General features: G+C 51.1%; 6 protein-coding genes across 6 annotated transcripts; 3 read left to right on the top strand and 3 right to left on the bottom strand.

The window, feature by feature from the left end:
- Positions 1-226: 226 nt before the first annotated feature.
- Positions 227-2,177, bottom strand: FIESC28_09248 (uncharacterized protein; the record flags this gene model as incomplete). Its single annotated transcript, XM_031163385.1, has 3 exons — positions 227-810; positions 864-1,205; positions 1,256-2,177. 3 exons carry the CDS (start codon positions 2,175-2,177, stop codon positions 227-229), a joined length of 1,848 nt encoding a protein of 615 aa, XP_031012552.1.
- Positions 2,178-3,996: 1,819 nt separating this feature from the next.
- FIESC28_09247 (uncharacterized protein) lies at positions 3,997-5,451 on the bottom strand (the record flags this gene model as incomplete). The annotated part of the gene is made up of 1 exon (XM_031163384.1): positions 3,997-5,451. One exon carries the CDS (start codon positions 5,449-5,451, stop codon positions 3,997-3,999), a length of 1,455 nt encoding a protein of 484 aa, XP_031012551.1.
- Positions 5,452-6,247: 796 nt separating this feature from the next.
- Positions 6,248-6,822, top strand: FIESC28_09246 (uncharacterized protein; the record flags this gene model as incomplete). The annotated part of the gene is made up of 4 exons (XM_031163383.1): positions 6,248-6,250; positions 6,346-6,486; positions 6,540-6,590; positions 6,646-6,822. The coding sequence occupies 4 exons, from the start codon at positions 6,248-6,250 to the stop codon at positions 6,820-6,822; spliced, it is 372 nt and encodes a 123-aa protein (XP_031012550.1).
- Positions 6,823-7,576: 754 nt separating this feature from the next.
- On the bottom strand, positions 7,577-13,256 carry FIESC28_09245 (uncharacterized protein; the record flags this gene model as incomplete). The annotated part of the gene is made up of 3 exons (XM_031163382.1): positions 7,577-7,687; positions 7,742-12,678; positions 12,734-13,256. The coding sequence occupies 3 exons, from the start codon at positions 13,254-13,256 to the stop codon at positions 7,577-7,579; spliced, it is 5,571 nt and encodes a 1,856-aa protein (XP_031012549.1).
- Positions 13,257-17,233: 3,977 nt separating this feature from the next.
- On the top strand, positions 17,234-23,548 carry FIESC28_09244 (uncharacterized protein; the record flags this gene model as incomplete). Its single annotated transcript, XM_031163381.1, has 1 exon — positions 17,234-23,548. One exon carries the CDS (start codon positions 17,234-17,236, stop codon positions 23,546-23,548), a length of 6,315 nt encoding a protein of 2,104 aa, XP_031012548.1.
- Positions 23,549-24,279: 731 nt separating this feature from the next.
- Positions 24,280-25,766, top strand: FIESC28_09243 (uncharacterized protein; the record flags this gene model as incomplete). Its single annotated transcript, XM_031163380.1, has 2 exons — positions 24,280-24,565; positions 24,616-25,766. 2 exons carry the CDS (start codon positions 24,280-24,282, stop codon positions 25,764-25,766), a joined length of 1,437 nt encoding a protein of 478 aa, XP_031012547.1.
- Between the last annotated feature and the right edge of the window lie 874 nt (positions 25,767-26,640).

The raw sequence follows: 26,640 nt of genomic DNA, 5'->3' as shown, positions 1-26,640 counted from the left end.
GAACTTTTTGTTGCAGTTAAGACTTCATGATAGCATCTAATGAAAGCGAATTGCAAAAACCAACTTTATTATTCTCAGCTTTGAAGTGAATTAAGTGAATGCCCTACTCGATATCCCATGGTATTTCCATCATATTAATTTTTCCGATATCGTTATACAATCCGTAGTTCCAGTAAGTCATATCCAAGAAGGGGGTATTGTATGAATCAAAGACATTGTGCATCGTCTACTCAACGTGGTCTGAGATAGCAAACTTGCTGAGAGATCGTAGCTTGGCACCGTTAAAGTACAGCAGCCAGATACCAATGATTCCAATAACACTCAAGCCACCAAGCAGACTTGTGCCCTTGGCAACACCAAGGTTATCAAACAGAGGCTGCGCAAAGAGCACACTACCGCAAGCAAGAGCACTTCGGAAGAAGTCGTTCGCAGCAAAGAGACTAGCAGCGTACATGGGATAGCTGAGAGGGATGTAGACGAAGATACACTGCATGACAACAAAGACAGTGGCACCGTAGATGGTGATACCGATGGTTGGCACGATCCAGTGGATAGAACTTCGGGCTGTCCAGGCGAAGAGGAACAAGCCGATGGTGGGACCAAGAGAGGCTGGGAGAGCTGGGACGAGACGGCTTTCTTGGACGGGCCAGCCGCGCTTGGCGATGCGAGGGTCCATGTAGTAGTAGAGGTAGGCGAGGTAGACTCCTACACCAATCATACATGAGACGAGGACGCAGAGGAAGACGAGGCCGATCTCGCCGAGGTTCATGCCATAGTAGACGGGGTAGACACGAGGGAACACTTCGAAGACTGGAGAAGGGTTAGTCAACTGACACTGTCGTAGTGAGATAGAATAGACTTACAGGAGTAGTAGATTCCGTAGATGATGGCAGTGTAGATCTGGACGAAAAGCACAGCTGGATCCTTGATGGTAATCTCCATAGGCTTGATGAGGGCATCAATAGCAATGGCCGAAACCTTCATGTGACGCTGATCAATCTCACTCTGAGACATGAAGCGCTCGTTACCCGTGAGCTTTCTGAGACGTTCAGCACGGCGGAGGAGGATGTTTGCACCGCTTGTCTCAGGGAGGAGGAGAAACATGAGGATGAAGATAGGGGCTGAGGCCCAGATGCTTTCGTAAAGAGACCAGCGCCAGCCCTTGACTGGGACTGCGAAACCGCTGAGGAGAGGACCGAGAGCAGCTATGAAGAGTTAGTTTGTTATAGTGATTAAGGAGTCAGGGGAGACTTACGTCCACAGTAAGCAGCAGAGACCCAGGCCATCATGGCATAAGGAAGAGCCATGAGACTGTAGATATCACCAAGAGAAGCACCACCAGAAGCCAAACAAGGCGAACCAAAGAAACCCTGGAGGAATCGAAGGACCATGAGACCAGGGTAGTTCTTGACAAGAGCTGTAGGGATCGAGATGATGACGAAGAGGAACATGGTGACGATGTAGACAGGGTTACGACCAATTCGAGGAATCTCACTCAGGGGTGAGAACACGAGAGGTCCGATACCGTAACCCAGAACATAGAGCGATAGACCAAGTGTAGCTTTGAGTTGACTCACCCCAAAGGCGTGCATGATACCCTCTGTGGAAGAAGTATAGATAGCTGAGGAAGTGTACACGACAAAGGTGTAGAGACAGATGATGAGAGCTACGCCAAGACGTCTGTTGTTGGTCCAGTTGTGAGGATTCTCGTTGTCATCGCTGTAGTACCAGTCCACAAGGACATGTCCATCCTTGGTACGTTTAGGTACAACAGGAATAGACTTGACCTTTTCCACATCGTGTTCTTCATCAGCCTCGAGTCGATCGATGGTGTAAGCCTGCGTCTCCTGAGGCGATCTCGAACGATGTAGTCTAACGGGGACTGCATCAGCACGCTCGATATCCTCAGTCTCCTTTTCTGTCTCGCCCTTTGCCTTGGGATCTTCAGTAGCTGCGACAGTGGAAGAAGCTGAGGATGCGAGGGCCGTGCCTGTGAGGAGAGTGTTGTTGTTTGCACCAGAGGTCTCGTCGATGATGGCGTCTGGGTTGTTGAGAACAGCGTCCCAGGACTCGGGGAGCTTGAAACCGGGCTTTTCTTCGGGGTACTGAAGGTATTTGTTGCGGGTGACGAAGCGAATGAGCTGCCCCAGGGGAGCATCTCTGATGAGGTCTGCCATTATGAGGTGTGTATAGCCTTTTGTTAAGATAAGAGTATCAGGGAGTCTTGGATAGAGATAAGAAAGGAGACAAGGCTCTCTTTAAGCTTATTATCGTTAATTGAGTGAGTATGGTATTGTACGAATATCAGAGACATGCAATCCATCTTATATCCCAGCTCTCCCTTCAGAACACAGTAATACCGGTGGTCTACGGAGCTTAGAAAGCTCAAGCTCTTGCATTTCGGATTTAGTAATCTTGTGTATAGCAAAGCAACTTGCGTTAGCTTCAACGATGAGAGACCGTACATGCAAGCCACTTCGGGCTAATAGACCTTGACATTACCAATCGCCGCTGACAATACCCGTTCGGTACTCGGGCTTCTTCCTCCCCATAGGGTTTCCTTTTGCCCATATGCTAGCTATAACGTATTACTGTACTTGAATCCTAGATAAGCTAAAATACAGTAACTCCTTTCAATGGACCAGAGTCTGGACCTAGCCGGACTTTAGGGCTGACTTTGACCCAATGCAAGGGTTTTAGAGTTATGCCCGGCTCGTGTCTTTACTTGTCCAGGTGAATTATCCGACTGTAGATCCTAGAGAATTGCCGTGAGATGACCACCCACTGATTATCTGCACTGTACTGTCAGATTAACAATTCTTCTGTATGGCGTCATTCGAGATCCGGATGCACGGCTTGTTATGCTGAGTGTAGATGTAGATCTGTGAGCACTAACAGAGGGAATCATTGTATTCTATTCCGCTTACTACTTGAGAATTACTTTGTTTTGAGTTCTCTGTTGTTTCTCACATAAGCTGTACTACACTGCACTCTATGAGTCTGCCAACTCACTTCACCTTGAGTCTTAACGAGTAAAACCTCTGAAACATATCTTGATACCATCTCAAATGTATGCAAGTCTTGCCTTATCAGCACTAACACATAAAAACGGTTAGACCCTCCGCTCAGTTGAGATTCCACAAAAGCTTAGCAATCTCACCACAGTCTCGGGACGTGAATCATGCAGATCAACCAATTAGACGCCATCAGGCCCCTGGATTAATCACCCTCGGTGTGACGTCTCCCCGGTCGAAAGCTCCCTTGAGGCTTACGGTCTAGTTGAATGCCGAGTACCGGCGGGAGTTTTGACCTCCACGGAGGGAAAACTATAGCTACAATTTCTAAACATCCATATATACAATAGCATGGCCAGTTTCTATGACCCACTTGAAAAATCATTTTTCACATGAGTTCTTCCTCCATTTTCCATTCACATGTCCTAAGCAGTATATTCGTGATACCCCAATAATATGCATATTCTCATGCAGGACCCCTAATCATACAAGGTCTCAAGCGGCTCATACCCATTGAGTTCTGCTCCCCATGCTGATAAGAACATTGCTCAAGCTAGCTTCTCCAGGGCTCGGATACCCCGGAACCTTGCTTACTATAAGAATATAGGTCGAGCCACCACTTGAACTCAGGGCCTCGCATTCGCCCTGTAAAGGCAGAAGGGAGGTCTCGTTATTATGTCTGCCGCGTCACTGACTCATTCGTGTTCACGATAGTTGGTCTGCCAAGTGACGGGCGCAACAATATCGTGTATCTTTTTACACTAGCCAAAGGATCCAACCGTGAGGCTCACCATATGCTGACCTGATTTGAATGACTGAGACACCGCACGAAATGAGGACAAGTGGTTGAATATGGTGACATAGTAGTCCATTTTCGCGAGTTATCGTCTTAGTCACTCGAATCAGAAGCCTCACTCGTCCTAGACGAGAGAGCTATGTGCCATATCGTGCTGTCGTAGCTCTGACATCCATCGCTAGCCTCTCACCAAGCTCCTCGCTGCCCAGCACGCTTCTGGATACGTCGTTTCTGAAGCTCCTTGCGTATCATCAAAGCCGGACCATCAGCACCCTGGTCCAGTTCGTCCACGATATCCCACACTCTAGGATCCTCTGCATCCAGAGCCATCTTGACGAATGGCTCAACCCACTCAGAGAACCTCCATGATGTTGAGTCGGGCCTTCGTCCACTATGCGGTACTGCAGCCTTGGCGTAGCCAATAAGCTTAAAGGCTAGCTCGAGATCGCCTGCCTCTGCGCAGACCGGTATTATCACGTCGAGTGCGACCATTACATTCTGACGCTCTAACCATGCTGTAGGAGGTGCGGCTTGGATGCTGGTTTTCTCAGATGCAGAGTCGCTGGGTGCGATGGCCTGGGTTTCTGTTGCCAATTGGGACGGGATTTTGGTCTTGGAGAGCTCGACATAACACATCTTGGCAAGCTCGTACTTCGTCTCAGTTTTGACGCTATGTTGAACCAGGCGCCCGATATTACTGAATCTGGGGCTTCTGCCGCTAAGAGTGTAGGCGTTCCGGAAAAGTGGCATGGCAGCCTCTGATGTTCGAGTCTTAGCCATGGCCTCGGCTGTAACCATGACCACATCCAAGGGAACAAGGCTCTCCTTGTGCATAGTCTCAATAGCAGAGGCTGCAGTGTCAATAAGATCCTTGTTTTTGAGAAGAGCTCGGTAGAGAGGCCGTGTGGTTGCTTCATCCTCAAGCCACCCAGCGGTTTGCAACAACTTTAATGTGGTGAACGCACCCTCCACGTCCTCTGCATTGGCATAGGTTTCGATAATAGCATCATGGTGGTGTTGAGAGAGCTTTCCACGGCTTGATAGTATCGCTAGAGCTTGAGTAGCCAGTTGAGTATCGCCATGTCTCGCGGCAGTGGCCAGAATATTTTCGAGGGTACCATTAGAAGGGTTATGGATTTCGGTTTTTACGACCTCATCCCAAAGAAATTTTGTTCCTTCGTGATGGAAGGACTGGCTGAAAATATCCAGAGCAATCAGCTCAATATTTCTGAAGGGGGCGTCCGTGCCTTTAGCATGTTTTCTCTTCTTTAGCAGACGAAGCACCTCGTCTGTGAAGCCCATCCTGCCAAATTCCAGAATAAAAATGTCGTAGACCCAGAGATCAACTTGTTTTGGGCCTTCCAACAGCTCAGTAAGCTTATCCATGGCCAGTTCATGTTGGCCCTCCCGAAGCATTGCCAGCGCAATATTCTGTTTGGCGGATTGAGTAAATTCGAACCAGTAGTCGTCCATCATCTTCATAACCTGTTCTCGTAGCAAATGTTCGGGATGCACCGTAAGAGCTTCGAGGGCGAGATAGCACATCTCGGCAGTCAGCGGAACGTTCTGTTCGCGCGCATCGGCTAATAACTTGCGGACTCCCTGGCTCGATCCCTCTGGATGGGCCATAGCAGATAACATGCTTTCGTAAATTAAGTTATTGAGGGGATGTTGTCGATATTTTATCAGATATTTGATGATATGGCTCGTTCTCTGTAACTTGTTCTTTACAAACGGAGTGTGTTCACTTGCTGGCGATGCCCGCAATCTCATGAGAGCATCAACCAGTTCCTGCGTTGACACATGTTTCAAATCTGGCATTATTGCTTCAAGAGCAGGATTTGAAGGCTTCCGCGTAGCATTTTTGTTCGCATGCAAGTCGTGCAATTCTCCTCCTTGCGTCATCCCTTCATCTCCCAGCTTGCCCTCAAACTGCTCATATAAAGCATCCAAGGCTTGCGCCTGATCTCCAGGTAATGAGTCTTCAGCATTGCTGGTTCCAAATCTCCGCCATTGGATAAGATTCGTATTTCGAGGTCTTTGTTGGTTTAAGTTTTGCCCTGGTAATGAAGCATTAAAGGCTCTAGGCAAGACACACTTGTGACTCGCCGTCCAGAGGCACCGCCTGAGCGCATTATGTGCCAATTGCAGGCGGGGCATATTAGTTCTTGGTGTTGATATAAAATATCGAGGTCGTAGTATCACATTCAATTAATTGTGTCGCTGCCATGAGCGGAAGCCCTTCCGTATTTCCGCCCACCATCCAGCGGGGCTATGCAACTCCCGGGGCCTTAGCCGCCTGCAAACGCGCTCACCTTGGGTTCACCGAACAGCCGCGCTCCACTGAGCTCTGCCTGTTCCATTCTCAACCTTTAGTTTCCAGCGAGCGCATCATACACCACATATAGCTATAGCTACCGGCGCAACAACAGACAATATGGTAAGTTATAATATTATTCTTGGACATAGCTCAAAAGCGATTTAGAGCTTGGCGCAAGACTTGGTTTGCCCGCAACAAAAGCTAACATGGGATAGCTGCCCCTCGGTTTACTTAACGCGGCCCAAGGCCACCCCATGCTGGTCGAGCTCAAGAACGGAGAGACTCTCAACGGACACTTGGTTTCTTGCGATACATGGATGAACCTCACACTCAAGGAGGTTGTACAGACAAGTCCGGTATGCGCTACACCGATTACTTGGTGGGGGAAATGCTAATGGTTGGGCTACAGGAGGGCGACAGATTCGTGCGTTTACCAGAGGTCTATGTGAAGGGAAACAACGTACGTTCGACAATCCACACGGCCGAATTCAAGGGGAGGGACTAACAAGCTATAGATCAAATATCTGAGAGTGCCCGACGAAATCATCGACCAGGTCAGCGAATCGCAGAAGGGTCAACAGGGTGGATTCCGAGGCGGACGAGGAGGTTCAAGAGGAGATCACAGTGGACGAGGCGGTGACCGTGGACGTGGTCGTGGAGGACGCGGCCGCGGCCGAGGACGAGGTCAATAAGCTTATTACGAAAATTTACGACGATACCTTGCGCATCTGAAGACATTTCGCCATAGATCCCAAGCACCTCACACCTCGCACCAAGACACCAGGGAGTTTATGGTATTTTAAAACGAGGAGGAAGTCTGGTTTGGGCATCACAAACATGTTCTAGTCACCAGCTTCCGGGTTGCTATGAACGGGCTGCGGCGGTTCGGAATGAACTCAAGATAAACTGGGAATGAGCAGCAATCCCATCAATAAATAATGCCGCATGACGATCCATTATTGAATTACTTATGAGGAGATATGTGCCTTGTGCTATCTTTTGGCTGGTGCCTTGATTCGAGTCCAATATAACCTAGGTATAGTACAGAATTTACTCGAGAATTAAATGGGTGACTCACTGACTCTTCAAATTGTACATAGACAATATTTAAACATTCAATCCTTTCCGAGTTGTATTGCATTCCTGGATAACTGTCAGTCGATATAATAGTAACAATTCTATCCTGCATCACATAATTTTCACTGGTGGCCTTGTTCAGAGTAAATAAATTTAACGGAATTGTCTATTTTATGCGTAAAACATTTCTCGATGTGTTCACATCAAGTTCTATCAGCAACATAAGCCCAGTGCTATCGACTAAGGCCGCCGGCATATATCATCAAAAGCGCAAACATCATATAGAAACACATCCTCATCAAACGCCCATTACCAGTTCCAAAGCAAACATGTACAAGTCCCTCCTCCTTCTTATCTTATCATATGCACTTAAAAGTTGGCGACAGCAACGGCGATAGCCTGGCTATCAGAGTGTGAGATGGACAGAGTAATGTCCTTAACACCGGCCTTCTGAGCGGCAGCAGCAGCCTCTCCATGGAGCTGGAAATTTGTTAGCGTCAATTCTTCTTTTTTCATGATTGGCAGTTGACTTACAGAAACAGTAGGAGCACCGTTCTCTCCCTTGACAATCTCAATGTCCTTCATGGCGGCACCAGCACCTTGGCTGGCAACTCCCAATGACTTGAAGACAGCCTCCTTAGCACTCCAGCGACCGGCGAAAGAGCTCTGGGGGCTAGGAGCCTGGCGACAGTAGGAGATCTCGTTATCAGTGAAGTTTCGCTCGACGAAAGTGTCGTTGTCAATGTTGAGGGCAGAAATGTCCTCAACATCGACACCGACCTGGCTGTTCTTGTTGGTGACCTTGAGAGCCAGTGCCTCCATGACCTGCTGAGTCTCCTTGGCCTTGGTGGAAGAAACAACCTTCTCGGATCGCTTCATGAAATCAGGGCCATACTTGAGCTCAGATGACTTCTTGTCCTCAACGACACGAGCGTCAGGGTTCAGGAGAACCTTGCTGAGCTGGTCATCAGCGTAAGGAGAGTTGTTCTTGGCAACGAACAGCTTGTTGTTGATGAAGCCATCGTGGAAGTAGCGGTAGGCCTTCTTCTGACGAGCGTCGACCTTGGCGCAGTACTCAGTGTAGGTCTTCTCATCGAGAGTAGCGAACAGGTACTTGGGGTGGATACCAATGGCCTGAGCACCCTTCTGACCGAAACCGAAAGAGGTAACGGAGAAGGCCTTGACACCGTCGGTCTGGATGCTTCGGCTGGGGTAGACGATGAGGTCGTACTGCTCCATGATGGGGTCAACGTTGTCAGCGTTGCGGTTACCGGGAACGAGACCAGTGTCGAGGACCTGGAGACATCCGTTCATCATCCAAGCACCAGCAGCACCCTTGGGGTGACCAGTGAGGTACTTCTGGAAGATACCCAAGACGGCGTTACCCTTCTTACGGCCGAGATGGCGGAGCTGCTGGCAGATAACGTTGGACTCGTTCTTGTCGTTGGCCTTGGTGGAGGTTCCGTGGAAAGAAGCGACACCAATATCGTCAACAGTAAGACCCCAAGTAGCGAGGGCACCACGGAGAGGAGCGATGCTAGGATCACTCTTCCAGAAGTTGTTACCCATGCTGCGGAGGAGCTCCTTCTCCTGGCGAGCGGCCTCCTTCTCAATGTGAGCGAAGCGGTCCTGGGCGTACTCCTTCTCGTCGAAAGTGGCACCCTGAGCCTTCATGGCGTCAATCTCGTCGTGAACGTACTCCAGCTCAGACTCCTGCCACTGCTTGATGGTCTTCTTGCGGCGCTCGATCTGGCGGCGACGGTAGTTGATATCAAGGAGAGGCGAAGGGAACTTGCCAGGGTTCTCACGGGCAGTGGTGAGAACACCCTGACCAGGAGCAGGAACGGAACGACCAATCTTGTCAGAGGCGGTGGTGGTAAGAGCAATGATACCGTGAATGGGGACACCCATGTCAAGAGCAAGCTTGGCAGTCATGATGACCTGGATACCACAACCCTGGGACTCCATGAATCCGTTACGGGTGGTGGTAGTAGGACGAGACATCTCCTTGGGAGTACGGCCGTGGGCGAACTCGTCAACAGTGTTGCTAGTGGCCTTCATGTTGGCGAACTCGTAAGAACCTTCCTCACCAAGATCATCGAAACCACCGACGAAGCAGACGCGAGCCTTGCCCTCCATGATGGTCTCGTAACCAGTGTCGATAGACTCAACAGCGGTAGCACAAGCACCGACGGGAGTCTTGATAGGTCCGGAAGAGGACATCAACAACATGTTAACCCAAGCAGCCATGGTGTTGATGAAAGACTCCTGGAGAATGTCGTTCTGCACAGGCTGGTCGAGGAAACGAGTGCGGTGCATGTCTCGGAGAGCAGCAGCACCACCCATACCGGAACCAACACAGTTACCAACCTCAGAGACGTGGACATACTTGTAGAACTCATAAGGATCAGTGATACCACAAGACAGGAGAGCCTCAGCAGTGGAAACGAGGAGGAACAGGGTGACGGGGTCGACCTGAGAGACAATGTCATCAGGAACACCATATCGCTTGGGGTCCCAACCAGTAGGGATCTGTCCAGCAACGAGGCGGTCGAAGCGAAGAGCCTTGGGAATCCAGAGAGAGGCACCCTTCCTGAGACGAATAATGTACTCGCCACTGTCGGGGATCTCGAAGACCTCAACCTTGTCACCGTGCTCACGCTTGAACTCCTCAGCGGTCTCCTTAGAGGCCTCGAAGGGCTCAAGGTCCTCCTCGATGACAACCTCGTGAAGCAGCTGCTTCTTGTTGGGGTCATAGCCATCGAACAGCTCGGGCTCGATCAGACGGATACCAGAGTGCTCGAGAACGTACTTCTCGTACTTCTGCTTAACGTCCTTGTCGTCAACAGGCTCACCGGTCTTGGAGTCGACCCAGCCAGAGTAAGGCTTGCCCTTGATAACACCGTTGTGGTTCTTGATGAGACCCATGATCCAGGCCATCTCAACACAACCCTCAAGAGAAAATTCACCGTAGGCCTCCATCTCCCATCGGGTACGGGAGTTACCCCAGGGACCAACCTCAGCGAAACCAGTGACGACAACAACCTTCTCAAGATCAACCATACCCTTGAGGTTGTCGTTGAGGGGCTCAACCTCGGTCTTCCAGTCAGGACGCTTGGGGAAGTCGAACTTGATGTTGGCACGAGGGTCGATGGTCTTCTTCTTGTAGAGGACCTCAGAGGCAGCACCGTTGACAATGGTGTTCTCAATGGCGCTCTCCTTGGCAACAGCGCGGCGGACCTCGCTGGTCTCCATGATATCCTTGCGGAGCTTGGTCATGGTCTCGTTCAAGTTAGGAATGAACTGGAGACCACCGTTGAGATCAGCAAAGACAGGCTCGTTCTGGCACAAGTCAACCAGAGTGGGAGACATAAGACCGAGAAGGTTGAAAGCCATTTCCTGCTGAGAGAAAGTGCGAACGCCGAAAGCCTCGACACCCTCAGCAACAATGTTGTTGCCAGACATGAGACCAGTTCCACGAGTCCATCCAATGACAGCACCACAGATGGTGAGGTAGTTGGCCCAGCTCTCAGAGTGCCATCTGTTGAAGAGAGTCTCGAGACCGAGCTTGGACTCGGAGTAGAGACCATCGTTACCGAAGGTACCGTGGTTGGGAGAAAGGGGCAGGACAACCTGAGCAGGTCGGGTCTCGAAGCCACGCTCGGTCTTCTGAGACTTGACACATCCGAGAAGACGGACAAGGTTGGTAAGCATGATACGGTGAGCGAGCTCAGACTTGGAGTCAATGTTGTCAATCTCACGGCCGTTCTCGGGAATAGCAGCGAAAGGAACAATGAAGTCAAGATCCCAGCCAAGACCCTCCTTGGTGTCGTAGATGTACTCAACAAGAGCCTCAACATCCTGCTTGCTGCCCTGGTTGAAGGGAACAACGACAATCTGCGAGCCACGAGAACCGTAGCGGGTGTACATGGCCTGGTAGTACTCGGTGACCTCACGGGAGAAGCGGCTGGTGGTGACAATGACCTTGGCACCACCGCTGATGAGACCCTGGAGGACCTCAGCACCAATGGAACCAGCACCAGCACCAGTCATAAGAACGTGCTTGTTCTGGAAAGTAACACCAGACTTGGCAGCATCCTCCAAGCAGTTGAGGTAGACGCCAGTGAGCTTCTTGCTGTAGTCCCAGCCGTGGAGACCCTTCTTCTTGAGGTGAAGGAAGGGAATGGTCTCAACCTTGCCCTTGTTTTGGCTGTTCTTGAGAACCTTGCGTCCCTTGTTGTCCTTGGGGAGGATCTGGCTCTCGTTCATGGCAAGCGATCGGAGAACCTCACCATACAGGCTCTTGATCTCAAGCTGAGAGGTCTTGGACAGCTTGTGCTGCTGCTTGATGAGTCTGTAGATGCGGGAAAGATCGCTCTGAACCTTGGTGCGATTGCCGTACTCAGAGATCTTGCCACCCTCAGCCATTTGCTGAACGTAGTGCTCCAGCTTGCGGCAGCTGGCACGGGGGACTTCCTCGTAGTCGAGGTTACCTCGGGCATCGATGGTGGTTCGGGGACCGGTGGGGACAGCGACATCCTTGTAGACAGGAGCGACATCAAGAACGTCCTGAATGTTCTCAATGAGCTGCTGTCCGAGCTCCTTGGCAAGCTTGTAAGTCTCGCCTCGCTCGGTGGGGCAGTTGTCGATGTGGTACTGCATGAATTCGAGGAGCTTAGGGTTGGAACGGTTCATAAGGCGAATGCACTGGCTGACGATCTCACGGTCGATAGCCTGGAGGCGACCGAAGATGATGTCGAAGTACATGTTGAGGGCATCTTGACGAGCCCAGTTCCAAGAGGAGTCGTAGGTTCGGGCCTTGAGGGGAGTGAAGACAGGCTCGATACCGGAAGCATAGAAGTCACCGTGCTCGGCAGTCCAGAGATCAAGCTGAGCCTGCAGAACCTTCTCGGACTTCTGGGAGTTGATGTGAGCCTTCTCGCCCTCACGGAGGTCGATCTTGAGGTAACGAGCAAGGAGCTCGAGCTGTTGCTTGAAGAGAGCACGCTGGTCCTTGGTAAGGGCATCGATGGCAGCGGGGTCCATCATCATACCACCGCTGGAACCGCCAGCAGGGCCAGCAGAAGCAGCTGTGGACAAGCTGATACCAGCATTTGTGGCGTACTTGTTGGCAACACTGTCGAAGAAGCCCTTGGCATCACCCTCGTTGCCCAATCGAGCGGGAGGCTCCATTGTGAGGGCGAGGAGCAGAGCACCGTCTTGTCGGCCAGGTCCGAGACCCCATCGAGACTCGAGGTATTTTCGGGCCGCTGTGATGTTGAAGCCACCAGGCATCTTGGAGGAGATAAGTCGGGCAATCAAGGATAGAGACTGCTTGCCCAGGTTGCCATCGAAGGTGGCCTGCATGGAGGCACCGAGCTCATCGAGGGGTGTGTCTTCGGGCTTCTCAGGGGTGGAACCAAATTCCTTTCCTAGATCACCGAGAATCTCGTTCTGGAGTGTGGATTTGCCTAGAAACATCAAACGTTAGAAAATTGTCAATTAGGGGTGTTTTGTCCCACATACCACCAACAAGGTCCTTGATGGCCTTGCTAAGAGGAATCTCAAGAAGAGGCTTCTTGAGCTTCTGTGCAATAAGGGCGCGGACGATGTCGACAGCCTGGACAGGCTCGTCGGCAACTTGGGCAACGGGGCCGGAACTGGGAGCGGCGGGAGCGGCGGCGGCCGCGGGAGCAGCAGCGGCCGCAGGAGCAGAGGCGGGAGCATCGCTTGAAGAAGCAGCAGCAGGCTCAGGCTCCTCTTCCACGGGATCAACATCGTAGTAGATCTCCTTGGCGTCCTTGTTGTAGCAGAGGATATTTCGCTGAACGGACTTGGCGGCATCGTAAGCCTCGTACTTGGACTTCAATGTTCGCTTGGCCATGACACCGAGAGTGTCGGCAGGACCAATTTCCACGACTCGCTCGGCGGTTCTCTCACCGAGGAAAACATCTTGGGTCTCAATCCATCTAACGGGAGAAGCAAATTGGTATGCGAGCAGCTCAACGAGCAGCGTGTGAGCAAGCTCCTGCTCGACTTCGGGACGCATTTTGGCGGTATTAGGTCGTGAGGAGGTGAAAGAAAGGGTATCTCGAAAAAGGCCGAATTGGCTATCGCAACCTAGAATTGGTGCGAGAGGATGGTCGAATTGACGGTGATTATACCAGGGGCCCGCTTAACCCCAACGTAAAAGAATATGGAACCGTCGCAAGAAACTCCCAAGCTGAAGAGTGCAGCTGGCGGGGAGGTAGAAAGAAGGTGAGGGGGAGGATGGAGGATAGAGAGGATGGAGGAGGATGATGGAGGCAGAAGAAAGTGGCCGGAAAGTCTATGAATATGAAGGCCAAGATTGCAATTCCGTTCTGCCTACCAGCGAGAAACAATGGGAAGGATTAGAGAAGAGACAGAGCTAATTCCAACCAAACGTGCGGATGGCCCGTACGAATAGGTAACGACGACTGTAACCGACGGCGAGGGAGGAGCCGATTGTTGAACGACCGGCCCACCAAAAAGTTCATCGAGTGAAAAAAAATTGGGGGAAGCTCTAGGCCACACCCTGGTCTGTTGTCTCCTGGGCTGCCCGCCCCCCTCCACTACCACTAGGCGGGCAATTGGTTTTTGGCACCTCACCTTGTAAAGTAACATGTTTGTAGGGGGAGCTCTCGGTACATCGAGGACCCTGTCAGGGCGCCCTGTCTGCTCGCTCCCGCTGTAGCACGGTTGAGTATCCGGTACTTTCTCTTGGGTGGAACATCCCCGAGCCACACATGGCTGCGGGTCCTTGGCGTGCAGCCCGCTTCTCAACCATATTGAAGAGCTAGTCCTATCTTAGACTAGACGCTATGTGTAGGCGTGCACCAGTCAGGGGCGTCCAGGGGAGCCTCTTCCCCAGAAACCAGCCTTTTGGGGCACCATCAACATCTTTGAGTGAGTTGAGATGATTGTTTTGCTGGTTATCAGCATCTACGGATTTACGATCGATAATCCAAAGATAGCTCGGCCGAGCGGGCTAACTTGCTGCATGCTTATCTACTGGTCAACATTTTGAGTTCTCGGCCCAGGAACGATAAGACTCGAACGCCAAAAAGTAAAGTGACGACACTTGAACCATGCCACCACCCATCAATCAAGGGTCTCTGTCTCTGCCACCAGTCAGAACGCATAGGAATAAGCTAGAAGGGGTGCGAGCGTAGAGGCACAGTTCTAGAGTTCACAGTAGAAATGGATCTGGCAGTACAACAGGGCTAGGGAGGCACGAAATAGCGGTGCCATCTGGTCAGTGTAATTTCGCGTCTTGCTCAACTGTCATCCGGCATGATCAACTCGGTTAGGTACCGATACAATTGATGGTTGATTGTTGTTTACTCGCTTGTCCGTCGGTTTCCGCAACTCCGAGCTTCTCTTGATTGCTACAATTTGTAGATATGTTGAGCTCTCATTCCAGGTTGCCTATCAGGCTTCAAGCGTTGAGTATTAGAGTTATGTGGATGAATTCAAGAATCGTTGCGTGCTGTAAGTCGCTGTGAGGTTGTTTTGCGGCTCTTATCTGCACCTCTCAGAAACGACTGCGGATAGCCACAGCCGTTGGCGCATGCAAAAGCGAAACGAGATCTACAAGACACCATGCCGCGTATGGATAAGGGTCGCGCAATTAAAGAACGCTGATGAGATAGATTGTACGGAGTATATCGCCGTGATATGAGAGGCATTTGTTCGGTCAGTCAGTTTATCGAGTTGCTCACCGAACAGACAGTTCAAGGCTTCGCACCACTACCATGTACAGTGCCTTTACGCGTAAGGGACGTGGATGGAAGCGATCATTATAGCCTGACCCCACCAAGGCTCGGGAAGTCGATGCTGGACGGAGAATGTGGGGGGCCGAATCATTGTTGGAATAAGTTGGGGATGTGAGTGAGGCGTTGACCAGGCGGTGGAGAGGGGCATAAATTTTCTCATCATGACTCTGGAAAGGTATCATGATATGATGAGACCAGGGTGATCAATTGATGATGGTATTCAGACAGCAATAAACTTCCCGTTCGCCATGATATCGTTAACGTCTGAAAAGTCCAGACAATTGATGTCCAACGATTACTGTTCGAACAACAGTGTTTGATGAGATTGAAAGTGGACGTTGATGCTTGTCTTTCATGAATAGTGGGGTGGAGTACGGGAGACCCACGAATGTTCCGAGCTGAACACTTGTCCAGTACCTGTACATTAAAAATTGTGCTTCAGACCAGACAGAACGGTAAGAACGGCTTAAAAAGTAGTCACCGAGTAACCAGAATCATTCATTGAAAGATATTTGTTCGAGGCTATTAGTGCCAAATGTCGCTTGCCACTTAGCTAGTCATGGAAGGATTCTATTACTTCTCAATGGCCACCCCGAAGGTGAAAATTTTGGTCGACACCGCTAGTATAGACGGAGGGTCGCCATCTACCCGGGAGGATGGCCACGAAGTTTGGTACAGTACAACAACAAGACGATACCTTCACATAACCGAATTGCCGAATTTTTGAAGCAGAAACAGAGTTGAGGGTGTATGACGGAATGTCTCGCAGAAGGCTATTGTTTTGGAATTGCTGAGGGATTATGGTGACGACTCGATCATGCCATAGTAGATGAATAGATATGTCGGGCGATAGATAGGGACTCAATCGAAGGGTTGAATGCAACCTGCATCAAGAAAGCTTGGCCACACCGTGGCAAGAAAATAGACCCAACCCATATCTGGATCTAATCCAAAAGAATGGAGCAAACCATTGGTCTGTGGAAGGGATCGTGTATTCCCGAATTGGACGAATTGGCATCCCATCAAAAAACCACTATCAGCCTTCCAAGTTCCGTCCACCCGTTTGGTGCTCAACAGCAGCCTCACAGGCGCCCCCTACCATAGAGTGAGACCCACGAAGACTTCAAAATGTTATTCCAGCCTTTCAAATCCTCTGAATAGTAGTGGCTGAGGTGTATTGCAACCACTTATGCCCGAAGTCTTCCGGTACAGTACAGTTGGTTGCAGTTCTGAGGCAGAAGCGATGGGTAGGATTGCAGGACAGCTCAGTGGCATCAAAGTACCGGTACTTTAGAAAAGACCCTTTCTCTTCGTTGACCTTCTTCTCAACCCAACCCCTGCTAATGATGGTCCCCTTGCCCGTATCTGGTAAAGAGCATCATGCAGCAAGGGGTGTCCTGATGTCGTGGGGTCCCAGCGGATCAAGCGAGACGCCAATCCGGTGCATGCCAATGGAATGGCTCTTTCACAGTCTCACAACGGCGGGAGGTCCAGTGGATTCGTAGGTTTCTTGTTCCTCCAAGTCAAGTCCATCCATTGAGCTTCGCACTAAGATAGCCCGGATTGTGGAGGGGGAGAAGCAAAAAAGTTGCCCGCTTGTTGGTACAGTCGCAGTAGAAAAAAAGGATGCCAGGATACGTACCCCTCCATATCCCCAACAGAACTGAAATTTTGGCCTGCTACTCCAGTTCGCTGAGGCGGCCCCTCCAAGACTCCAGCTGCTTCAACCACACCCTTCGCTTGCTTGGACAGTACAATCCATAGCCGGCTTTCGGTACAAGCTTGAGTTTTCTCGTCTTTGACTTATACTGTGGTCGGGACCAGTTTCTGAATCCCTCTTAGACCTCTTTCCTTCCTTTGAGATTATCCATCTTCATCTTCTTCCTCCATCATCATCCTCATTTCTTCTTCCTCCCCTTTGCGCCTGGCTGGTGTTGTCTTGTCTTGTGCCGCGTTGCGCTCCACCGACTCTAAAGCTATTCTCTACTAATTTCTACCCCCTCCCACCTATCAGGGGACCAGCCAGCCTCTACGCAAACAAGGACAGTCGGTTTCTTCTCGCCAACGTCCTCGGGGAAAGCATCAGATTTCATTCCTGGTGTTACGACTTGAACCCATAGGTTTGTGAGCCATTGGCACCTGACGAGAGGTTTTGGACCGCCAATTGCAAAGACTAACCTCTGGCTTTTACTTGCCACTACAGATTTTCTTCGATACCCCTTCAATCATCATGTACGGCGCCGGTAATGGAGCCCAGACGGGCATTTCCACCCCCAGATCCAGCGCTTCTCTCCGACCGTTGACCCTCTCCCACGGTTCTCTCGAGACTTCTTTCCTCATTCCCACCAACCTTCACTTCCACGCCTCTCAGTTGAAAGACAAGTTTGTCGCCACGCTACCCGAAGCCACCGACGAGCTTGCCCAGGATGACGAGCCATCGTCTGTTCCCGACCTGGTTGCCAGATATCTCGATCTCATCGCCCACGAGGTTGATGAGGGCGAGGATGACGATGCTGGCTCCTACGAGGAGGTCTTGAAGCTCGTCCTTAACGAGTTCGAGCGAAACTTCCTCCGTGGCAACGAAGCCCACGCTATTGCCGCCAGCCTGCCCGGCATTGAGTCCAAGAAGTTGGACTTCATCCGCAGCTACTACACCGCTCGCTCTGTCTGCAACCGACCGCTCAAGCCCCATGCCTCAGCCCTCTTCCGAGCTGCTGAGGATGGCGACGCCGAGATCTACACAATTTTCGGAGGTCAGGGTAACATCGAGGAGTACTTCGAGGAGTTGCGAGAAATCTTCAAGACATACTCAAGCTTCGTTGGTGATCTCATCACCCGATCAGCTGAGCTCCTTCAGACTCTGTCTAAGGACCCCAAGGCCGAGAAGATGTTCCCTAAGGGCCTGGACATCATGAACTGGCTTCACCACAAGGACTCTACTCCCGATGTCGACTACTTGATTTCGGCACCCGTTAGTTTCCCTCTTATCGGCCTTGTTCAGCTCGCCCACTACGAGGTGACATGTAAGGTCCTCGGTGTGCATCCTGGTATGCTACGAGACAGAATTACTGGTTCAACCGGTCACTCTCAGGGTATTGTCATGGCTGCTGCCACTGCCGCTGCCGACTCTTGGGACTCATGGCAAGAAATCAGCAGCTCAGTTTTGACCATGCTTTTCTGGATCGGAACACGAAGCCAGCAGGCTTTCCCCACCACCTCAATGACTCCCACTATGCTTCGTGAGTCCTCGGAGCACGGCGAGGGCTCTCCCACTCCTATGCTTAGCATCCGAGACCTTCCTCAGTCTGAGGTCCAGAAGCACATTGATGCTACCAACCAGTACCTTCCCGAGGACCGCCACATCAGCATCTCCCTCATCAACAGCCCCCGAAACCTGGTCGTGACAGGACCTCCTACCTCTCTCTACGGTCTTAACACCCAGCTGCGAAAGGTCAAGGCCCCCGTTGGCCTGGACCAGAACCGTGTTCCCTTCACCGAGCGAAAGGTTCGCTTCGCCAACCGATTCTTGCCTATCACCGCTCCTTTCCACAGCAAGTACCTCGCTGAGGCCACTTCTATGATCGATGAGGATCTTAAGGACATCACCATCGACTCCAGCGATCTCGGCATTGCTGTCTTCGACACCAATACTGGCAAGGATCTCCGAGAGGAGGTCAAGGGCAACATCGTCCCTGCTCTGGTTCGCCTGATCACTCGCGACCCTGTCAACTGGGAGAAGGCTACCGTCTTCCCTGACGCCACTCACATCCTGGACTTTGGTCCTGGTGGTGTTTCCGGACTCGGTGTTCTGACCAGCCGAAACAAGGAGGGTACTGGTGTCCGTGTCATCTTGGCCGGTACCGTTGACGGTGGTATGAACGACCTCGGCTACAAGGCTGAGCTCTTCGACCGCGATGAGGAGAACGCTGTCAAGTACGCCATCGATTGGGTCAAGGAGTTCGGCCCCAAGCTTGTGACAAACAAGAGCGGCCGAACATACCTCGACACCAAGATGAGTCGTCTCCTGGGTCTTCCCCCGGTCTTGGTTGCTGGTATGACTCCCTGCACAGTTCCTTGGGACTTCGTTGCCGCTACCATGAACGCTGGATACCATATCGAGCTTGCTGGTGGTGGTTACTTCGTTGGCCCCATGATGACCGACGCCATCACCAAGATCGAGAAGGCTATTCCCGCCGGTCGAGGTATCTCTGTCAACCTGATCTACGTCAACCCCCGTGCTATGGCCTGGCAGATTCCTTTGATCCAGAAGCTTCGATCTGAGGGCGTCCCTATCGAGGGTCTTACCATTGGTGCTGGTGTTCCTTCCATCGAGGTTGCTCAGGAGTACATCGAGACCCTTGGCCTTAAGCACATCAGCTTCAAGCCCGGTTCTCTTGATGCCATCCAGTCCGTCATCAACATCGCCAAGGCCAACCCTCACTTCCCTGTTATGCTTCAGTGGACCGGTGGTCGTGGTGGTGGTCACCACTCTTTCGAGGATTTCCACCACCCTATCCTCCAGATGTATGGCCGTATCCGACGACAGGAGAACATCATCCTCGTTGCCGGTAGTGGTTTCGGTGGTGCTGATGACACCTACCCTTACATCACTGGTGAGTGGGCCAAGAAGTACGGTTACCCTCCCATGCCCTTCGATGGTTGCTTGTTCGGTAGCCGCATGATGGTTGCCAAGGAGGCTCACACCAGCAAGGCCGCTAAGGAGGCTATTGTTGCCGCTCCTGGTCTTGATGACAGCGAGTGGGAGCAGACCTACAAGGGACCTGCTGGTGGTGTTCTCACTGTTCGATCCGAGATGGGTGAGCCCATTCACAAGCTCGCTACTCGTGGAGTTCGCTTCTGGGCCGAGATGGACCAGAAGATCTTCAGTCTTCCCAAGGAGAAGCGCGTTGCTGAGCTCAACAAGAACAAGGACTACATCATCAAGAAGCTCAACGACGATTGCCAGAAGGTCTGGTTCGGACGCAACAAGGAGGGCAAGGCTTGCGACCTTGATGACATGACTTACGCTGATGTTCTCCGACGTCTCGTCGAGCTTCTCTACGTCAAGCACCAGTCTCGCTGGATCGACCGCTCTTACAGCGTTCTCGTTGGTGACTACATCCACCGCCTCGAGGAGCGTCTGACCTCCTCCCCTGGCCAGCCTTCTCTGCTTCAGAGCTACGCTGAGCTCAGCGATCCCTTTGATGTGATCGACCGCATCATTGCTGCTTACCCTGATGCCGAGACTCAGATCATCAACGCTCAGGATGTTCAGCACTTCCTCATCATGTGCATGCGACCCACTCAGAAGCCTGTCACTTTCATCCCTGTCTTCGATGACAACTTCGAGTTCTACTTCAAGAAGGACTCCCTGTGGCAGTCTGAGGATCTGGATGCTGTTGTTGACCAGGACGTTGGCCGAACTTGCATTCTTCAGGGACCTGCTGCTGCCAAGTTCTCTACCCAGATTGACCAGCCCATCAAGGAGATCCTCGATGAGATCCACGAGACTCACGTCAAGTATCTTGCTCGCGATCTGTACAACGACAACAAGGCTTCCATTCCTTACATCGAGTACTTCGGTGGCAAGCTCGTCGACCCCGAGATTCCTCTCGATGTTGAGGGCCTGACCGTCAGCTACGACACTTACAAGAACACCTACCGTCTGTCTTCGTCTGCTGCCGCCACTCTCCCCGAGCTCGACTCTTGGTTGTCTCTCCTTGCTGGTCCCAACCGCAACTGGCGCCATGCTCTGCTCATGGCTGATGTTGTTGCTCAGGGCCAGAAGTTCCAGACCAACCCCATCCGACGCATCTTTGCTCCTTCTCGTGGTCTGTTCGTTGAGATCTCTTACCCCAACGATCCTTCCAAGACCACTATCATTGTTCGTGAGCAGCCCCGCCACAATCAGTACATTGATGTGATCGAGGTCAAGCTTGTTGGCGAGAACAAGATCCAGGTCAACATGATCAAGGAGACTACTGCCCTTGGCAAGCCCGCTGCTCTGCCCCTGGAGTTCACCTACCACCCTGAGGCTGGTTACTCTCCTATCCGTGAGGTTATGGAGGGCCGCAACGACCGCATCAAGGAGTTCTACTGGAAGGCATGGTTTGGCGAGGAGGCTCTTGACCTCGATGCCGATATCACTGCCGAGTTTGATGGTGGCAAGACCACCATCACTGGCGAGGCTATCAACGACTTCGTCCACGCTGTTGGCAACACTGGCGAGGCTTTCGTCGACCGACCCGGCAAGATTGTCAATGCTCCTATGGACTTTGCTATCGTCATTGGCTGGAAGGCTATCACCAAGCCTATCTTCCCTCGCACCATTGACGGTGATCTCCTGAAGCTCGTCCACTTGTCCAACCAGTTCCGCATGATCCCCGGTGCTGAGCCTCTCAAGAAGGGCGATGAGGTCTCTACCACTGCCCAGGTCAACGCTGTCATTAACCAGGAGGCTGGTAAGATGGTTGAGGTCTGCGGTACTCTCGTCCGCGACAACAAGCCTGTCATGGAGGTCACTTCCCAGTTCTTGTACCGTGGTACCTACACCGACTACGAGAACACTTTCCAGCGAAAGGTCGAGACCCCCATCCAGGTTCACCTCGCCACCACCCGCGATGTTGCTATCCTTCGCTCCAAGGACTGGTTCTCTGTTGACGAGCTCCCTCAGAACATTGAGCTGCTCGGCCAGACTCTGACTTTCCGTCTCCAGAGCTTGGTTCGCTACAAGAACAAGACTGTCTTCAGCAGCATTGAGACCCGTGGCCAGGTCCTCCTTGAGCTCCCCACCAAGGAGATCATCCAGGTCGGCAGCGTCGACTACGAGACTGGCGAGTCTCACGGCAACCCTGTCATCGATTACCTCGAGCGAAACGGAAAGCCTATCGACCAGCCCATCAACTTCGAGAACGCTATCCCTCTCAGTGGAAAGTCTCCTCTTGCTCTTCGAGCTCCCGCCTCCAACGAGAACTACGCCCGTGTGTCTGGTGACTACAACCCCATCCACGTTTCTCGTGTCTTCTCCAGCTACGCCAACCTCCCTGGTACCATCACTCACGGTATGTACTCCAGTGCATCCGTCCGAAGCCTCGTCGAGACCTGGGCTGCCGAGAACAACATCGGCCGCGTCCGAAGCTTCCACGCCTCGCTTGTCGGTATGGTTCTGCCCAACGACGAGCTCGAGGTCAAGCTTCAGCACTCTGGCATGGTCTCTGGTCGCAAGATCATCAAGGTTGAGGTCCGCAACAAGGAGACTGAGGACAAGGTTCTCGAGGGTGAGGCCGAGGTTGAGCAGCCTGCTACAGCCTATGTATTCACTGGTCAAGGTTCTCAGGAGCAGGGTATGGGTATGGAGCTGTACGCCAGCAGCCCTGTCGCCAAGGAGGTTTGGGACCGTGCTGACAAGTACCTCCTCGACGCTTATGGCTTCTCCATCACCAACATTGTCAAGAACAACCCCAAGGAGCTTACCATCCACTTCGGTGGTCCCCGTGGTAAGGCCATCCGCCAGAACTACATTGCCATGACCTTCGAGACCGTTGCCGCCGACGGCAGCATCAAGTCTGAGAAGATCTTCAAGGAGATTGACGAGACCACCACCTCGTACACCTACCGATCCCCCACCGGTCTTCTCTCGGCCACTCAGTTCACCCAGCCCGCCCTTACTCTCATGGAGAAGGCCAGCTTTGAGGACATGAAGGCCAAGGGACTTGTGCCCAACAACAGCACCTTTGCCGGTCACTCGCTCGGTGAATACTCTGCTCTGGCTGCTCTTGCCGAGGTCATGCCCATTGAGAGTTTGGTCTCGGTTGTGTTCTACCGTGGTCTCACTATGCAGGTTGCTGTCGAGCGTGACGCTGCTGGCCGATCCAACTACTCCATGTGCGCTGTTAACCCCAGCCGCATCAGCAAGACCTTCAACGAGGCTGCTCTCCAGTTCGTTGTTGACAACATTGCTGAGGAGACTGGCTGGCTCCTTGAGATTGTCAACTACAACATTGCCAACCAGCAGTACGTCTGTGCCGGTGACCTCCGTGCGCTCGACACTCTTGCTGGTGTGACCAACTTCATCAAGATCCAGAAGATCGATATTGAAGAGGTCAAGGACAACATTGAGGAGGTTAAGGGACACCTCCGCGAGATCATCCGTGGTTGCGCTGAGAAGACCCTGGCCAAGCCTACCCCTCTGGAGCTGGAGCGTGGCTTTGCTACCATCCCTCTCCGAGGTATCGATGTGCCTTTCCACTCTACTTTCCTCCGATCTGGTGTCAAGCCTTTCCGATCCTTCCTGCTTAAGAAGATCAACAAGACTTCCATTGATCCTTCCAAGCTGGTTGGAAAGTACATCCCCAACGTGACAGCCAAGCCCTTCGCGTTGACCAAGGAGTACTTTGAGGATGTCTACAAGCTGACCAACTCGCCCAAGATTGGTGCCGTGTTGGCCAACTGGGACAAGTACAACCAGGACGAGGCCGCTACCAACGGTGCTGAGGGTAGCGAGAGCTCCAGTGGCGAGTACGAGGGAACTGGCCGTGCTGCTTAAGCAGTTACAGAAACCAAACAAAAAAAAAAGAAAGAAAAAAAGAAAAGGAAGATAATTAAAATGAGGAAAGAAATCATGCATAGACATGTTATGACGGAAGAGAAGACCGAATTAGATGGATGATTATGAAGAGAAGCATACAGATTCCCGGTTCGGATTGTTATTTGAGATGAGTACTATTACCTATTATGAAATATCGTGTTATCTTTAGCTAGAAGGGGCGTTTATTTGTTTTGGTATTTTGCTACTAGACAATTTCAATGTTTGAACGATATTTACCTATCAACCAATTTGTTCCATATTTGTGTGACGTTGTGATGTTTGTGATATTACGTTCGTAGTACAATTGAAGCCGATGACGGGAATAATTAACGAGGTGGACAAGAGGTACATGATGTTTCCCCGTAAATGCCTCGGTAAAGGAAGTACCTGATGTCTCCACATGTTCCCGTTTGCAACTAATCGGCCGCCGGCGACAGCCGGAGACGGACAAGAGGTGGAGGTGGCCTATCACGAAGCCAAAGTCCGCTTTGGTCGCTATTAAGGAGATAGACTATCTAAGCCAAGTTCAAGTTTACGTGTTCATGGATTTTGTATATAAACCCGAAACAAGAAGGTCAAAGAAAACGCTCGTGCTTTCTCTCGCTTTCGCTTCGCTTTCTTTTTCCTCTTGGCTCTTTGAAGTATTACATCATCTCTCATCCTCCCTCTTACTCTTTATCAACACGATAATGCACCTCTTGAGAGATCAAGATACTGGAACTCCTACTATGGCGAATTCAAAGAAGAAGGTGTTCTTGGGGACTTTTGTGTCTAGCAAGAGTCCAAAGGAACTTGACTATTACCATGATACTCTCGTCTGTGTTGATGAGGAGGGGAAGATTGTCAAGGTTGACCATGAGGGCGGTGACGCAGAGCGAATCGGTGAGAGATTATCAGAGACTCTAGGTTGGAAGTTGAATGAGGTGGATGTTCATGTCGCTAAGCCTGGAGAGTTCTTCTTCCCTGGTTTTGTCGGTGAGTACCATATACGACCTTGTCAACAAGTTTGTACTAACAAACCTTAGATTCTCACGTTCATGCATCTCAGTACCCAAATGTCGGCATCTTTGGAAAGACGACACTTCTAGATTGGCTGGAAAAGTACACATTTCCCCTTGAGTCTAGTCTCAAAGACCTGAACAAGGCGCGTCGAGTATATGGCTCATGTGTACGACGAACATTATCTCACGGAACAACAACAGCGGCTTACTATGCAACCATCGACGTAGCGGCTACAAACCTCCTTGCGGATCTTTGTTTGGAAATTGGACAAAGAGCGCTGGTGGGCCGTGTGTGTATGGATAACCCTGACTTTTGTCCTGACTACTATCGCGATGAGAGCGTGGAAGAAGGTTTAGAAAAGACACGACAGACGATTCAGCACATGAAGAAGATCGATCCAGAGTTCAAGCTAGTTTCGCCGGTTTTGACACCGCGTTTTGCACCGACTTGCTCGACCGAGTCAATGAAGGGACTTGCCAAGATTCAGAAGGAAATGGATCTTCCTGTTCAGACACACGTTTCTGAAAACGAGGGAGAGATCGATCTGGTTGCGGAGCTGTTTCCTGAGTCAGAGTCGTATACGCATGTCTACGATGACTGCGGCCTTTTGACTTCCAAGACCATTCTGGCGCATGCTGTGCATTTGACGGAGGAAGAAGCGAAGTTGATAGCGCAGCGCGGAAGCAAGATTTCACATTGCCCTTGCAGTAACAGCTCTCTCACGAGTGGTTCTGCTCGAGTACGCTGGCTTTGGGATAAGGGTATCACAGTTGGTCTCGGCACAGACATGAGCGGTGGTTACAGCCCTTCCGTTCTCGAAGCAGCACGTCAAGCAGCGCTCGTCAGCCGTCACATCGCGATGGGATTGAAAGAAGACAAGGAACGAAGCAAGTTGACGGTAGAAGAAGTTCTGTATCTTGCAACTCGAGGTGGAGCGGACGTCGTCGGTCTTGGGGACAGAGTTGGCGGGTTCGAAGAGGGGATGGAGTTTGATGCGCAGTTGATTCGTCTTGGAGGTGTTGATATGGATGGTTTGGCGGAAGAGGATGGGAATGTGAATATCTTTGGGTGGGAGACTTGGGAGGAGAAGATTGCCAAGTGGTTGTTTAATGGAGATGATCGGAATGTGAAGAGGGTTTGGGTTAGAGGAAGGATGGTCCATGCGAGGAAGTAAGACTCTCTGATGATTTATGACAGCAACTTGATGATTTAGAACAAGGCATGATAAACCACCTTAATATTCATGCCATTCTGACGGATTTGTTTCATACCGAGTTACAGTGGCAAAAGGATTTAATGGGCGTTTCATGTTAATATAAATATCCATCGTGACATAATGACTTACCACGCATAATAGAATGTTTCCTCTAGAAATCATTAAAATTGATTTTCGTAGCAGCTGAAAAGTGTCTTGTGCTCTGATTCTATTAAACTGATCTTCCTCGTGAAACAATGGCGCAGGGAATACGCCCCTGTAATGATCGACACAGATGAAACATGACAGGGCGCAAATCAAAAGACCCTGAACAGCTGGCTGTTGCACGATGAGTACCCAACATTATGCAATGAACAGATGAGAATACTAAGAATAGCTTGAGAATAATTAATGAGAAACCAGATGAAGGTATTTATCATCTATCTCGGGTTGTAGCGTGGACTTGTGTTGACACTGCTGAGTCTAGGGTATGCTCTGGTTGAAGATATCACGACGTCAGTAGAGAGATCTGTGTGAGGAATTGTAGCTGACACCCCTGATTTAACTGATGCTAGTCTAATAGAAGATCTGATTCATTGTAAGAGAGTACTACTGGTACGTGACACATCCGATGGACCCAGACCAAAAGACAACACATCCCTTCAGCCCTGTCTGTGCCAGAGTCTGTTTCCCAATTATTAATTTATGCTTGCTCCTAGGATCAGAAGTGCTACTTAAACCACCCATGCCCCTCGTCCCAAGTGATAAACTGAACTGATCGACTAGCTGGCTGGTCACACTGCTCGTAAGTGTTCTCGTGATATTGCCCAGTCTGGTGTATCGCTATTCTAAC

The sequence above is a fragment of the Fusarium coffeatum genome (genome assembly GCF_003316985.1).
Source record: "Fusarium coffeatum strain FIESC_28 chromosome Unknown BRIP53273_contig_233, whole genome shotgun sequence".
NCBI lineage: Eukaryota > Fungi > Ascomycota > Sordariomycetes > Hypocreales > Nectriaceae > Fusarium > Fusarium coffeatum.
This window is presented reverse-complemented; position numbering and strand designations above follow the sequence as displayed.